This window comes from Poecilia latipinna, unplaced genomic scaffold, assembly GCF_001443285.1.
Source record: "Poecilia latipinna isolate Pla-1442-1.1 unplaced genomic scaffold, P_latipinna-1.0 Scaffold5300, whole genome shotgun sequence".
Classification (NCBI taxonomy): Eukaryota; Metazoa; Chordata; class Actinopteri; order Cyprinodontiformes; family Poeciliidae; genus Poecilia; species Poecilia latipinna.
Window position 1 is genome coordinate 1 of NW_015117916.1, and position 12563 is coordinate 12563.

At 36.8% G+C, this 12563-nt stretch overlaps 2 protein-coding genes across 3 annotated transcripts; both read left to right on the forward strand.

Moving 5' to 3' along the window:
* The first annotated feature begins 328 nt into the window (after positions 1-328).
* LOC106943435 (ribosomal protein 63, mitochondrial-like) lies at positions 329-2460 on the forward strand. The gene is made up of 2 exons (XM_015026744.1): positions 329-490; positions 1913-2460. The coding sequence occupies exon 2, from the start codon at positions 1931-1933 to the stop codon at positions 2240-2242; it is 312 nt and encodes a 103-aa protein (XP_014882230.1). The 5' UTR covers positions 329-490; positions 1913-1930; the 3' UTR covers positions 2243-2460.
* Positions 2461-4227: 1767 nt separating this feature from the next.
* LOC106943436 (potassium voltage-gated channel subfamily H member 1-like) lies at positions 4228-12440 on the forward strand. 2 transcript variants are annotated; one of them, XM_015026745.1, is made up of 3 exons: positions 4242-4600; positions 9465-9491; positions 12019-12435. In XM_015026745.1, exons 1-3 carry the CDS (start codon positions 4528-4530, stop codon positions 12144-12146), a joined length of 228 nt encoding a protein of 75 aa, XP_014882231.1. In that variant the 5' UTR covers positions 4242-4527; the 3' UTR covers positions 12147-12435. The 2 variants fall into 2 exon arrangements, 1 of the variants encoding a protein (XP_014882231.1); XR_001423915.1 differs by lacking the exon at positions 9465-9491 and having other exon boundaries at positions 4228-4600; positions 12019-12440.
* The last annotated feature ends 123 nt before the right edge of the window (positions 12441-12563 follow it).

A 12563-nucleotide genomic window follows, 5' to 3' on the forward strand; every position in this document is an offset into this window, starting at 1 on the left:
AAAAAAAAAAAAAAAAAAAAAAAAAAGAGTTTATTTTCCTTTCTTTTTTTAAATTTGTGTTTGAATCTTCTCCTGCGCCGAACCGAAATGGGAATTTAGGCTCTTTTTTTATAGATCGGAATCATTTATCTCGGCTCACTAGAAAAAGAGCCGATTATTTCGGTTCCCAAGTGACTCTGTCATTTATTGCTTTTTTAAAAATAAAGTTTTGGTATATTTATATAGACAAATGTATACAAAACAATTTTCGAGTTAATCATGTGAAAAGTAATATTTATTTGAACAATGCATTCTCTTCGTCGTTCACTTGAATGAATCAACACATCGAGCCGACTCGGCTTCCAGCGACACGCCGCTGCTCCGGAAATATTACAAATGACCCCTGAAGCTAGCTAGCTGTCACATTTTGGATGTTGACTTGTCTTATTTAATTCTGGCCGTGTTTCTACCTCAATGTCGAAGATTTGACTGTATTCAACTCTTGTTAAAGGTGGGGGGAAATAACACAATTGTCTCTTACAGTTTGGTTTCTGTTTTAAGTTTTAAATGATTCTGTTTTAGTTTGTCCTTGTTGCTGCTAATTCAGCTTTAGCTTGTAGCTTTAGACAGAGTGTTAAAATGCTAAAGCTGCTTTGTCCAGCTCTGTTTTGCATTAGTTTTATGCGAAACTTCATACAAAACTGTGCGAGCTGCGTAAATATTTTATTTCTTCCCATCTTCTGCCCTTTCCCACAATAACCCTCCTAAACACACAAAGATAAAGTCGAATTTTTTTAACCACGCTATCTTCCTGTTGTAAAATGGTCATCATTGTGACTCAGTGTGCAAAGGGCAGCTTTTAGTAAAATAATAAATGAGCTAATTTATTGCATTGAGAGTGAGACTTTTGACGTGAGGTTTGTTATATAATTTTTTTGTCTCAATAATAAGAAACAGTGCTACTATTCAGCTCTAGTTTGAACAATTAATATGTGTAATATGTTAACATCAGTAAAACAAATACTAAACTCCAAAATCAGAAAGTAGTGATGGCTAGATAAGTTTTGATGAAGCTTCAGGCAGCAAATGAAACTGTCATACTATGTTGGTAAAATTTGTGCACGCCTATCTTTCCATTAAACTTATTCTTATTACAGAGAATAGACCTTATTTTCATTATCCTGGGAGGCACAACAAAATGGAGCATGCTCCCACTCAGTCCCACATAAATTAAAATTGCCATTAAGAAAGACAAAAATAGCAGAAGAGGTACTTTTCTTAAATTGTGCGACATATGAAATATACGCCGATTATATAAAATGCATGCAAAGAAATATATTACTAAAATTAAGACAGTGTCGACAGTGAAGCTCTGTGTGTCATTTGTCCTGGTTATTTCCAACAGAATGAAACACATGTCGAATCAAGGTTCACCGAATTTACCCCTATTACTTGGAACATGCTTCAAGTGTCCTAAACCTAAGAACTGATGCAAAATAAGTCAAGACTGGCATAAAATTAGTACAATTCAGCAGTAAGTCTGACGAGACATAAGGATCATTAATCTAACTCCAGTGTGTTCTTTTAAGTCTAAGAGGCTTCAAAGTGTCTTATAGTATTATGAATATCAAAGTACTGAATGTTGTACAGCAGCAAGATGATTAGCATTAAATAATATTTGTATTTATATTTTGTAGTTTTTTTCTTGTGCTTGCATTGCTTCCTCTGATTTGGACTGCTTGCCAATTATTGAATAACCTGCTTTATTGCAGCAGTTATATGTAGTGTACTGCTAAACTACATAATAATTTCAAAAATACTGATTTCAAAGGAGCAGCAGAGGAAAAGAAAAAACAATTCAACCAGTTAAAGTAGTCCAAACCAATAATGTGAAATTGTTTTCAAATGTTTTTAACGGCTCTCGTCGTTCCAGGTCGGATAATCTGCCGCCATGTTCCTCACCCTCATGCTGCTGCGCAAAGGTATCCCCGGGAAGCAGTGGATCGGGAAGCACCGCCGCCCGCGGCAGATCACGTGGCAGATGAAAAGCAAGATGGTGAACCACCTGGAGCGCGAGGCTGAGAACGAGTACTGGCTCAGCCGGCCGTACCTGACGAAGGAGCAGGAGGTCGGCCACGCCGCCGAGCGCAGGGCCCAAACCTGGCTGCAGATCAAGGCGGCCAACTTCGCCAACTTTCCCGAACACAAACGCATAACGGATCACCTGAGTCATCTGAGGATCACCAAGACATGGTCGAGTTAATGCCGGCGGCCGATTTTTTCATTCTTTTTAGACGCAAAGACTGGTTTTCTCAACAAAATGTTTGTTTCCTGATTGATGTCAATCGGGCTATTTCGTCTGAAAAGATGTAAAAGATGTTGTCTGTCTACGATACTGCTCGTGTGTGATTGTAGTAATAAAAAAATTATGTCACAGGTTAGTTTGTAATTTGTCCTCTATATATTAAAACTGCCCAACATAAGTCATTTGTATTTTAGTCTTTATTTAAAAATAAATAAAAGTTCAGTTGCATTCATTCAGCCATCATCTTTAAAGATCAAGTTCAAGTATTTTGGAACCATTTGAGAAATTATTTAGCTCAGTCTCAATTATATAACTATAAAAATTGACTAATTTACTTTTAAATCGTAGGGTTTTCATTTTCATCCAGACCAGAGTGTATGCGTTGATTGGAATCTGAACCAGTGAATTTTATAATTTTTAAACACATTGCTGTGCTAAAACAGCTTTTATGGCACGAGATAAACGGCGCGTGTGATAAAGCCTTGCCTTCGTGTGAGAACTGCAATATAAGGAAAGAGCTTGTAATTCAGGTCACGCTTGTTGCCATTTAAGGACCGACTGCAAGTGAACGCCAAACAAGGCAAACATTGATTTGAAGTACAACTTACCTTTATATGGACATACTCGGTAACCTAGTTAGCTTTATTTTGACTTCCATTGCAAGGGTCACGCTGCTTACATGGACTTCTGTCAAAGTGTGTTTTATAAAAAGTGAGTGAAAACAATCATACAATGTAAAATCATTGGTAGCACACTTTACATTCTGAAGTAAAATGTGTCGGTGTACAGAAAGAGGTCAAATCAAATATTACATAAAAAAAATTGTTTATATTAACTGTATAAACTGAAAAATGTTTAAGGATCAGCTTTTCTTTGAATTACTTCACTTATAATTAATGTTCTTATAATTAATATCTGGAATCACTTAGATTTCTGAAGAAACAATCATAAGGTATGGTAAGGTAATTTTATTTATATAGCACATTTTCAGCAACAAGGCAAACTTGATCTCATTGAGAATCCAGTCGACCCCCTTCAAAAGGATCTCCTTGGTTTTGTACCAGTTACCCTCTTTGGTGCCCCGTTTAGCCTCCTGTCATGACGGCCATAACTAGCATGTGCAATATTTGCTGTACATGCTAGTTAATGCTAAAACTTTGATTTATACTTAAATAAATTTGTATCTTCATAATTTACATTTGGAAACCGGGTTTCCCTTTTAAAAAATAAGGGAAATCAAAATCATAGACATTCATATTCAATGAAAACTTCGTTTTTTGGCAGTCAGGTATTGTTCGCATTCTGAAAAATTCATAGTCACATCATTCGCATTAAAACATTAGGCAGTAGGTTATATATTTTTCATTGTGATCGGGCCATCCCCTTTTGAATTGTGCCCTGGGCAAGTGTCCAGAAACAAAAAACAGCTGGATGTTTACTTGTTTGTTTAATATTTATTTGAATGAGGACAAGCACTGAAACGCTTATAGCGTTAGCTAATGTTACAACTTCTTTTGAATGCTGCCCTGGGTAATAGAGTCACAGCTAGAGCAACTGTATTTGTTTTGATATTAATTAATGAGCAGAACTGAAATTAGGTGAGCTGTGAAAGAAACAGAGCGACTCACAACAAAAGGGGCTAAATACAAAATGCACTCCACACTTTACAGAATTTTACTTGCACAAAGAGGACAAACACATTCATTTATTTCAACATATTTAAATTACTTTCACTACATCTCAATAAAATATATTGAAGCTTGTGGTTGTAAATAATAATAATAATAATAATAATAATAATAATAATAATAATAATAATAATAATAATAATAATAATAATAATAAACATTTAGAGGTGTAAATATTTTTTATTGTTTTGCAGATTCGGCAGATGGCGCTCCTGGACCTCCCAGGCTCGGCTCGCAGGCTTGCCCCTCCTGCACAGTGCAGTGCGGTGCGTCCCGGTCTTGTTTTCCACTCCTGCATGATGAGGCGGTGCGTGAGGCGCCAACGCATCCCACCGGGCTGAGGAGGAGGAAAAGGTGGAGGTGGAGGAGGAGGCTAACGAAGCAGAGCAGACAGCTCCTGTCCGCGAAACGCACGCAGCTCCTTCAATAAAAGAAAGAAAGAAAGAAAGAAAGAAAGAAAGAAAGAAAGAAAGAAGCACACAGGAGAAAGCATGAAGAGCAGCGAGGCACTGAGGGGTACATTTCCATCTGCAGAGGACTGAGTGAAGCCGCAGCATGGCGGGGGGGCGGAGGGGACTTGTGGCCCCCCAGAATACTTTTTTGGAGAATATTGTGAGACGGTCGAACGGTAAGGATGATGATCACTATGACGGTAGACTAACCTGTAAGGTGTGAACAGTTTAGCAAATGTCTCAGTGTAGCCAGAAATTGTTAGACAGCATCAAATAAACACACAACGACGGGAAACAGGAGGCTACTTAGTTGCACATAATCCAAAATGTCTTTATTTTAAAAAAGGAGGGGGGAAAGTTATAAGAGAAAACTACTGAAGTGTGTCTAGCTCTTGTTAATGTAATAATATAATTTCAGAATGATCAGATTATTATTATATTTATTTATTTATTTATTTATTTTTAAGCATCAGTTTTAGTCCCTGCAGTGCAAGCAGAGAGCAGAGACAGCAGGTCACTGAAATCATTACATTGATTACATAAGACCAGTGCAAGTCTCCGCTGAGAAACGTATGGACCAGATAAGGACGGAGAGGGATTTCCACGAGCGAGAGGAAAACCTTAAAAGATGCTGATTTTCTTGTTACATGCAGAAAGATGCAGAACTGCCATAGAGCTCATTGTCATTCCTGGTGTTTTGGGGAGGAGGGGAGGGAGGGGGCATCATCACCATCATCATCCAGGGTGCAGTTTGAAACTCAACTTAAGCCCTTGTTGCAAATGCCTCAAGCTGTTAAGAGGATTTAACATCCAGCTTTAACTAAACAACAGATTCTGCTCACCCAGGCAGAACAAAAAACAACAAAAAAAAAAAAAAACTGTGTTTTTTGTAGAATGCTGCTGATTGTCAAAGTGGAACACAGGGCCGTGATTAAACAAGCAATTACAGACTTTGTTTAAGGATAAAACACATTCAGACTAAACCCTCATCATGGTAATCAAAGTTTTATTCACAAAGCATAAATTAAAAAAAAAAAACCTCTAAAACAGAAGGGTGATTTTTTTTATCCATTTATAGCTTGAAAGAAAGAAAGAAAAATCAAGTTTTTTTTTGTTTTTTTATTTCCTGATAGAAAATAGATAATCCATCACACTGGACACAGAGGTGTATTATGAAAATTGGAAGCTCTGTGCATTGTTTCCTGTCACCCTTTGGCCTTTATTAGATGAAATAGAAAGTGGCAGTGTGAGCTGGAGAGGTGTAACACTGAGCAGTGATCTGTGAAACCAAAGCAGGGATGATAGTGTGGTTTTGGGTGCGAGCCACGATGTGTGTATGTACATGTATGTATGTATGTACATGTATGTATGTATGTACATGTATGTATGTATGTACATGTATGTATGTATGTACATGTATGTACGGGGTGCACATATCCCATGGTCACAGCTTTTTCTGTCAGAGGAAATTATCATTTCGTCAAAAGCAAACCCTTCATTTAAAAAGACGTCTGCATTAAAACGTACGATGGCAGAAAACAGACATCTTACCAAATATTAAAAAGATAAATCCAAACTTTAAGAAAAAGAAAAAAATCCATTCTTATGACCTTGTGGTTATTGTCGTTATTGATTAGTAAGCAGTTTATTGCTACAAACAAACCAACGAAGAAGAAGAAGAAGAAGAAGAAAAAAAACATAGATCTTTAAATCTGCAGGATGCCACCGGGACAGTGGTGGGTGGGAGCTCATAAACAATGAAGGAACTCGTCCTTTTATGTAACCTTTTGCTGCTAAATAAGCAACTCCTCACAATTGTCTAGACATATTGATTTTTTACATTCCTGGCCAGTAGTTTGTCTCTTACCATTAATTAAAAATGGCTACAGATCTTTGGCTCTACGGAGATTTTTGGACTGTAGCTCACAAATAACAGAAATGATAAGTGAACGACTTCCTGTAAACTCAGACATGGACTTTTAGAGCAGCATGCAGATGTGGATGAATTGGTTGGCACCTTTACATTGATTTTTTTTTATGTGTACGCAAAACACTCTCTGAAAAAGGAAAGCACTTTTCGTAGAAGATAAAACAAGGTTAGAAAAGAAAAATCTTTGCGCATTCCTCGTCACAAAATCTCTCTCAATGGAGTTAAAGAATGGAAACAGGCCCATAGCATCATGGATTCTGCGCTGTATCTTAACAGCAGACAGGATGCGCTTCTTCACATTATCATTCATAGTTTTATGCCAACCTCACTTGGAGTGTTTCATAATCTTGAGCTGTAGTAGAGTTTGAAAAACTCCACATGCTGCTTGTGAAGGTAGGACAGAAGATGCTTTTTGGTGACTTCACTCCCAAATAAATCAACGTACCATTTAACTGTTGCTATAGAAACTTGGAAGAAAAGGGTCGAAGTGTGTGTGCTGTCATGTTTAGACACCAAGGAAGCAGAAATGTATAGTTTTTTTAATTCAACTTTTTTACAAATAGAATAGTTTTGAAAGTAAAGCACAAATTCCAGACATGCATTACATTTATATTAAATGAATATTTGCAAATATATGATGGATTTATTTCCCCCTCCACTAAACCAACATGATCAAGTCAAAGTCTTGATTTTTCTTAAATCTTCAGTTTCAGATTATTTGACTGCAACAAAAGTCTAATTTATTTTCCACCAAGGATCCAAGAAATTTGTCCACATCTATATCTGTTTGTGAAAAAAAGAATGTTTTTAACTAGTTTATACATTTTTATAGCTAATTTGCAAAAAACAAAAACTAAAACACCTTTGGGTCTTATTGGATCCGGCCTGATAAAAAGCTTTTTCACACCCTCGACATCAGTGCTGTATCTGCAGCAGGTCAGCTATAACACAATTACACGTGTCCGACCTGTTTTCTGTGTCGTGCCAAAGGGACAGGAAATGGAGACCAATAATCCAGGAAAAGAGTGTTTTCATGTAGCCACAGACTCATCAATCAGACTTTTTTTTTTTTCGGCTGACGATGATTTCTGGTTTTCTCTGCCTGTTCCAGTTTTGACTGATTAGTTGTTGTTGTTGTTTTCTCTGGGGCGTAAGTCATAAAAAAAGAACAAAATGTGCTGCTGCTTTTTTCATATAGAAGTATTAGATTTAAATCAAACGGAAAATGAAGTATTACAGGTCACTAATCTTTAGTGACCTATAATCCCAAGAACCCAAGAAAGTTGCATCAAACTACATAGGTTTGTGTGTTAATTAAACAGAAATTATGAAATGATGGAATTGCTTTGACGACTCAAGACATAAGTTTTAATCTTTTCACGGATCACTGGCAAAAGTTGAGAGTAAATCCCTCAATTCTGATTGATTGATAGATGTTTGGTTTGACTTTTTCTTCTTTTGAAAGTGACTGCAAACATTTGCTTAACCCCAAAACTGCATATTGTTGTAAAGCTATTTTACACCATGGATTCCCTTCCAAAAAAAAAAGGAAAAAAAAAAATTGAAATTGTATATATTTTCTGCTTCTTAAATACAAAATATGGTACTTTTATTCATGAGAGCATTTTTTTTTTCCTTTTTCCTGTCAGCAAAATAAAGAAGTAAAATTTGGATTCTAATCAAAGCGGTCTCATTTTGTGTTGCCGCGTCTGTTTCGCATCGACACTAAATAGCCGGGTTCTGTTGCGTCAAAAGCAGCAGCCAAGAAAACGTTGGCAGTTAAAGCCGTGAAGCCTGCGCAGCATCTTCTGCGTGCTGCAGGTTATGCTGTTTGCCGTCATTCGTTCGTTTTTATTGGCACCATTGTTTGTGTGTTGAAGAAACAGGGATGAAAATACATTTGCAATGGGTTAATGCTTGTAATTGCTCTTATAACATCTGTCAGGATTCTTGCTCTCATTTCTTCTGCTTGGCATGTAGGTTGAGCACATTTTTAAGCAGCTTGTATCAAAGCTTACAGGGGAAAACTGCAGCCAGCAGAGTCAAGTTAAGGCTGAATATATATATATATATACACACTGTAATTAGCTGACTTAGGCCTTACATACGCATACTGACAGTTAGTGTCTGTCTCTGTGCTATTTTGATTACTTTAGATGTAGACATTCTGTTTTTTCAGACGTTTGTGTGACACAATGAGCTGATTTGGCGAAAACATCAACACAAATCGGTAAGGAAGTTGCCAACTACAGAGAACTGCTAAAATGTGCCCACATTCAGCATCTTTACTATGTTTAAAAATGAAAGAGAGATGCTGTCAGTTGGAGAACTACATGTCAGCTGTTCATTCCGGTTGAGAGAGAGATGAGACTTTCAGTAGCTAACAGGAAGGCTGAAAGAAAATACAAGTTTTTGTAATTTTTTTCTTTTTTTTTTTTTATCTTTTTGAGCTTCCAAATTCTGCCCGTCATTGAACATCCTGGATTTGGGAATGTTGTCAGCCTCTTGGAAATAAAGAAAAAGGTTGACAGTCTCTTGAAAGGTGCTGTTTAAGTGATGCTAGCTGCGCTAACTTCTTTAATTGCTAATAGAAAACACTCAATAGACTTAAGCATATCAATTTGACAATTATTCTATGTGTCTTTTAACATAGGAAAAAAAAATAAAATAAAACTGCTTCACAACGACTGCTTGCTCTGTGGGACACAGCCTCGGCTCCTGGTGCCATTAATTATTGACCGCTCATAGCAGGGAACCAGGAAGAAGCGTTTTGAAGTCGTGAATTGCGGTTCTTAATGAGAATCAGATAAAGCAGCGATTAACAGGTCAGCGCTTTATAAAACCCACAGATCGACAATCAGCCACAAAAATTATAACCAGTGGACAAGCACTCTTAATATCAATAAAGCTAACATGTCGCATTTACCCGGAAACGTTCAGTGAGTTTATGGAAAACAGCTGAATTATGGCCAAGTCCGTTGGGATTAAAGATCCAGTGCTGTGTGTGTCTTTTGTTTATTGCAGATCGTCATCTGTGTCTGACATTCTTCACTCATTCAAATGTTTCTCCCTGTACTCTGTTAACTTTCTTTTCTTTTCAAACATTTCAGTTTGGACACTGCCACATAGACAGACAGGTACACTGTGAAGTTTAACATGGAGTGCTCCCTATCTCAGCATCTTTATCAATGTATCTGTATCCAACGCTGTCATTCAGTAGAAGGCGCCTTGTTAGCTCTTTAGTCGTTTCTATGACGTGCATTTTCCCAGAACTAAGTCAGCCAGAGAGTGTTTCAGTTCCAACCCCGTTTTCTCACAAAGATCCTTGTGCATGTGGCTGTTGTGAAGGACACATAGGCATGTGATGTGTTGTGGATCATCTTCTGTCACCGTGCTGATGCTTTAAGTTGCTGTTTTGTGTTTACCGTGACTTTGTGTCAATGAAAGTTTTCTGTTTTATGTGGCCAGTTTTTTTTTCTTCCCTTCCCTGCCCTTTTACCAACCCTACAATACAAAACGCTACAAAAAGATTCCTCTCAAACTAAAACTCACAATCTCATCAGTGAAAATGGGGATAATTAATTTTAAAATGTTTGATTTGATTTGCTTTTAAAAAAAAATGCTACCCTTATTCTACATTTAACTTTTGTTTTTTGGTTTTGTTTTGGATATCTGCAAAACAAAAAGACTGATTTTCCTTCAAGTATTTATCTCTGCAAATTTTCCTAAAATGTCGCCAGAAGTTGCCAAATTATTAGGTGCAAATGTTTTATTCTCCTACAAAAGTTTGGTCAATCTAATTAATAGCACAAACATGTTTTAGTAGGTGTAACAAATGAGATTTACACGTCGTTCTTATATTTCCCATAGAAATAGCTAAAAACTGAAATATAAATAAATATTTAAGGATTTCTGACAGACGAGCATGACTATAAGACGAGTTTTAAGTTTATTTACTAGAATTGTTCTTTCTCCAGGGTGGAATGATTATGCACTTGAACAGTTAAATAAATTTTATCAACATAACTTAAAACGTTCTAAAAGATTAATCCAAGTGTCTTTATCACTTCTCTGCCCAAGTTAGGCCTGTCTTTGGTAACATTGTCTTTAAGGAACATTTGACTGCGTCGCAATTTATGAATCTGTTTGTTGATTTGGAGCTAAGTTAGAAAATGTTTTGACTAATATCAAAAAAGCCTCACATCATGGTGCCTCCACCACCATGCTGACCACTTGGTTCAGTTAAAGGCTCATCTTGACTTTTCCAAATATACTGATGGTTGTTGTTGTTTATCTTTGTTGAACCATTCACAGGGAAAAGTTAAGGAATAGGCTTAAAAACAGGTCTGTCCCAGCATGACAACCTATTTATTTCTGTGCAAGAGTGGTCCAACATCCAGCCAATTATATGCCAGACGCTTTTGGAAATCTTGATAATGTGCTACTGTGGTAACTTGCAATAAGATAAAACATTTTTGAGGATACGGTTAAGTCCAAAACGACTCACAGCCCTGGCAGATGTAAATTTAAAATGAATGTCATTCAAACCAAGTTTGTTTGTGGTTGGAAGTGAGACAGGCATCTCTCAAAACTCAACAGAGCGAAAAAAAAAAAGACACATTACAAGCTATTTATAACTTGCGCTTCTCAAAAATCAACAGGAAAACCCTAATGAAACTACCAACAAGCTTTTTTTTTTGGAATGATTTCTTCTTTTTTTTTGATGATGATTTAGATTTAAACGATGAGCTTCAAGGTTTTGAAGTAGGAAGGGCTCTTTACCATCACCCTTATTTTTAGCTTTCTGAACAAATCATTTATCAGATTTAGGTCAGGACTCCAAAATGTTATAAATTATCATCTCCACTCAGCAGAAACATGTTGGTAAAATTGAAAGATTACCTAATCGTCCACATGATGAAACATCTTCATCTTAGTTGTTTGTTGTATGATCATTTCCACCCTTGGCAGATAACAAATCAAATAAACTAAAAATACTCAAACTCATGTAAGTTTCAGCCCATTGACAAGTAAACACAAACATTTGACTGAAGCTGTAACTATATCTGTATCTGAATATTTAGGTTTGTACCTAAATACTTGCCAAAAGGAGAGTTGTATGTGTTTTCTGCAGAGAAAGTTAAAAGAAAGAAAAAAGAAAAGCTTATCTTATGGTGTTCTGTTCTTGAAGCAAGAGTTTTACCCTGTGTGAAGAACGTAATGAGGCGTAGACAATTAGAGACCCTAATGGCAACCACTTAAAAGCGTTCTGGCACTCAAAGGCAGTATATTTGCTACTTTTAACTAATGGTGTAAGCGTTACTGTGTAAACACATTTTTCCAATAAAATCCATGTTTCACACAGCTTTCAAAGATTCAAATCATGAGGTCGCACTTTAGCTAGACGTCGTAACCAATTAACATTTAAATATTTTTGAACCGTAAAAATCTGTATGTAATTACAAAAACAGATTTAAGACATATTTAACGTTTAACTCTGGTTCAAACATGTCTTAAGTCGGAATTCCTTTGAGTTTCCACAGAACTCGCTCGTCTCGACCTTCTCCTGAGCCAAAATATCGTTTTAGATTGTGGATATGACGGCTTTTGATAGCACCCTGTCATCTAAAGTTGCTATTTTCTTTCATGTCCTCTTTAAAACAGACACCAACTTTGTCCTGGGCAACGCTCAGATAGTGGACTGGCCCATTGTCTACAGCAACGATGGCTTCTGCAAGTTGTCAGGCTACCACAGGGCGGAGGTGATGCAGAAAAGCAGCACCTGCAGGTAGGGGCGACGAGACGCATGCCTAAAAGTCACAATGTTGAAGTTTGTGAACTAGGGGTGCACCGATTTATTGGTGATGATTTCCTTAGTTTTGGGAGATCGTCCAATTATTACATATGAAGCCGATCTTATCCGCCGATTTTATCTAGCTTGGCAAATGTGTAAAAATCAACCACTGTCCTCTTTTGCTCTCCGGTGAGAGAGGTTTGACTGACCTGGTCGTCCCTCCAAGTCATGTGTGCACGTTCACAATTAACAATAGTGACCCCACTGTTGGCAACTCAACAACTTTCTTTCTTGCTACATTGAGCAACGTCTCAGTAAAAAAAAAAAAAAAAAAAAAAAAAAAAAAAAAAAAAAAAAATTTGGTTACCCCAAAAAAGGAAAACGGGAGATAAAGTTTTTTAAAGAATGTGAAAGG

Coding starts and splice junctions, on each gene's coding strand:
- LOC106943435 (XM_015026744.1), top strand. CDS start 1,931: ATGTTCCTCACCCTCATGCTGCTGCGCAAAGGTATCCCCGGGAAGCAG.
- LOC106943436 (XM_015026745.1), top strand. CDS start 4,528: ATGGCGGGGGGGCGGAGGGGACTTGTGGCCCCCCAGAATACTTTTTTG. Junction 4,601..9,464: donor TATTGTGAGACGGTCGAACG/GTAAGGATGATG, acceptor CAAACATTTCAG/TTTGGACACTGCCACATAGA. Junction 9,492..12,018: donor ACTGCCACATAGACAGACAG/GTACACTGTGAA, acceptor TCTTTAAAACAG/ACACCAACTTTGTCCTGGGC.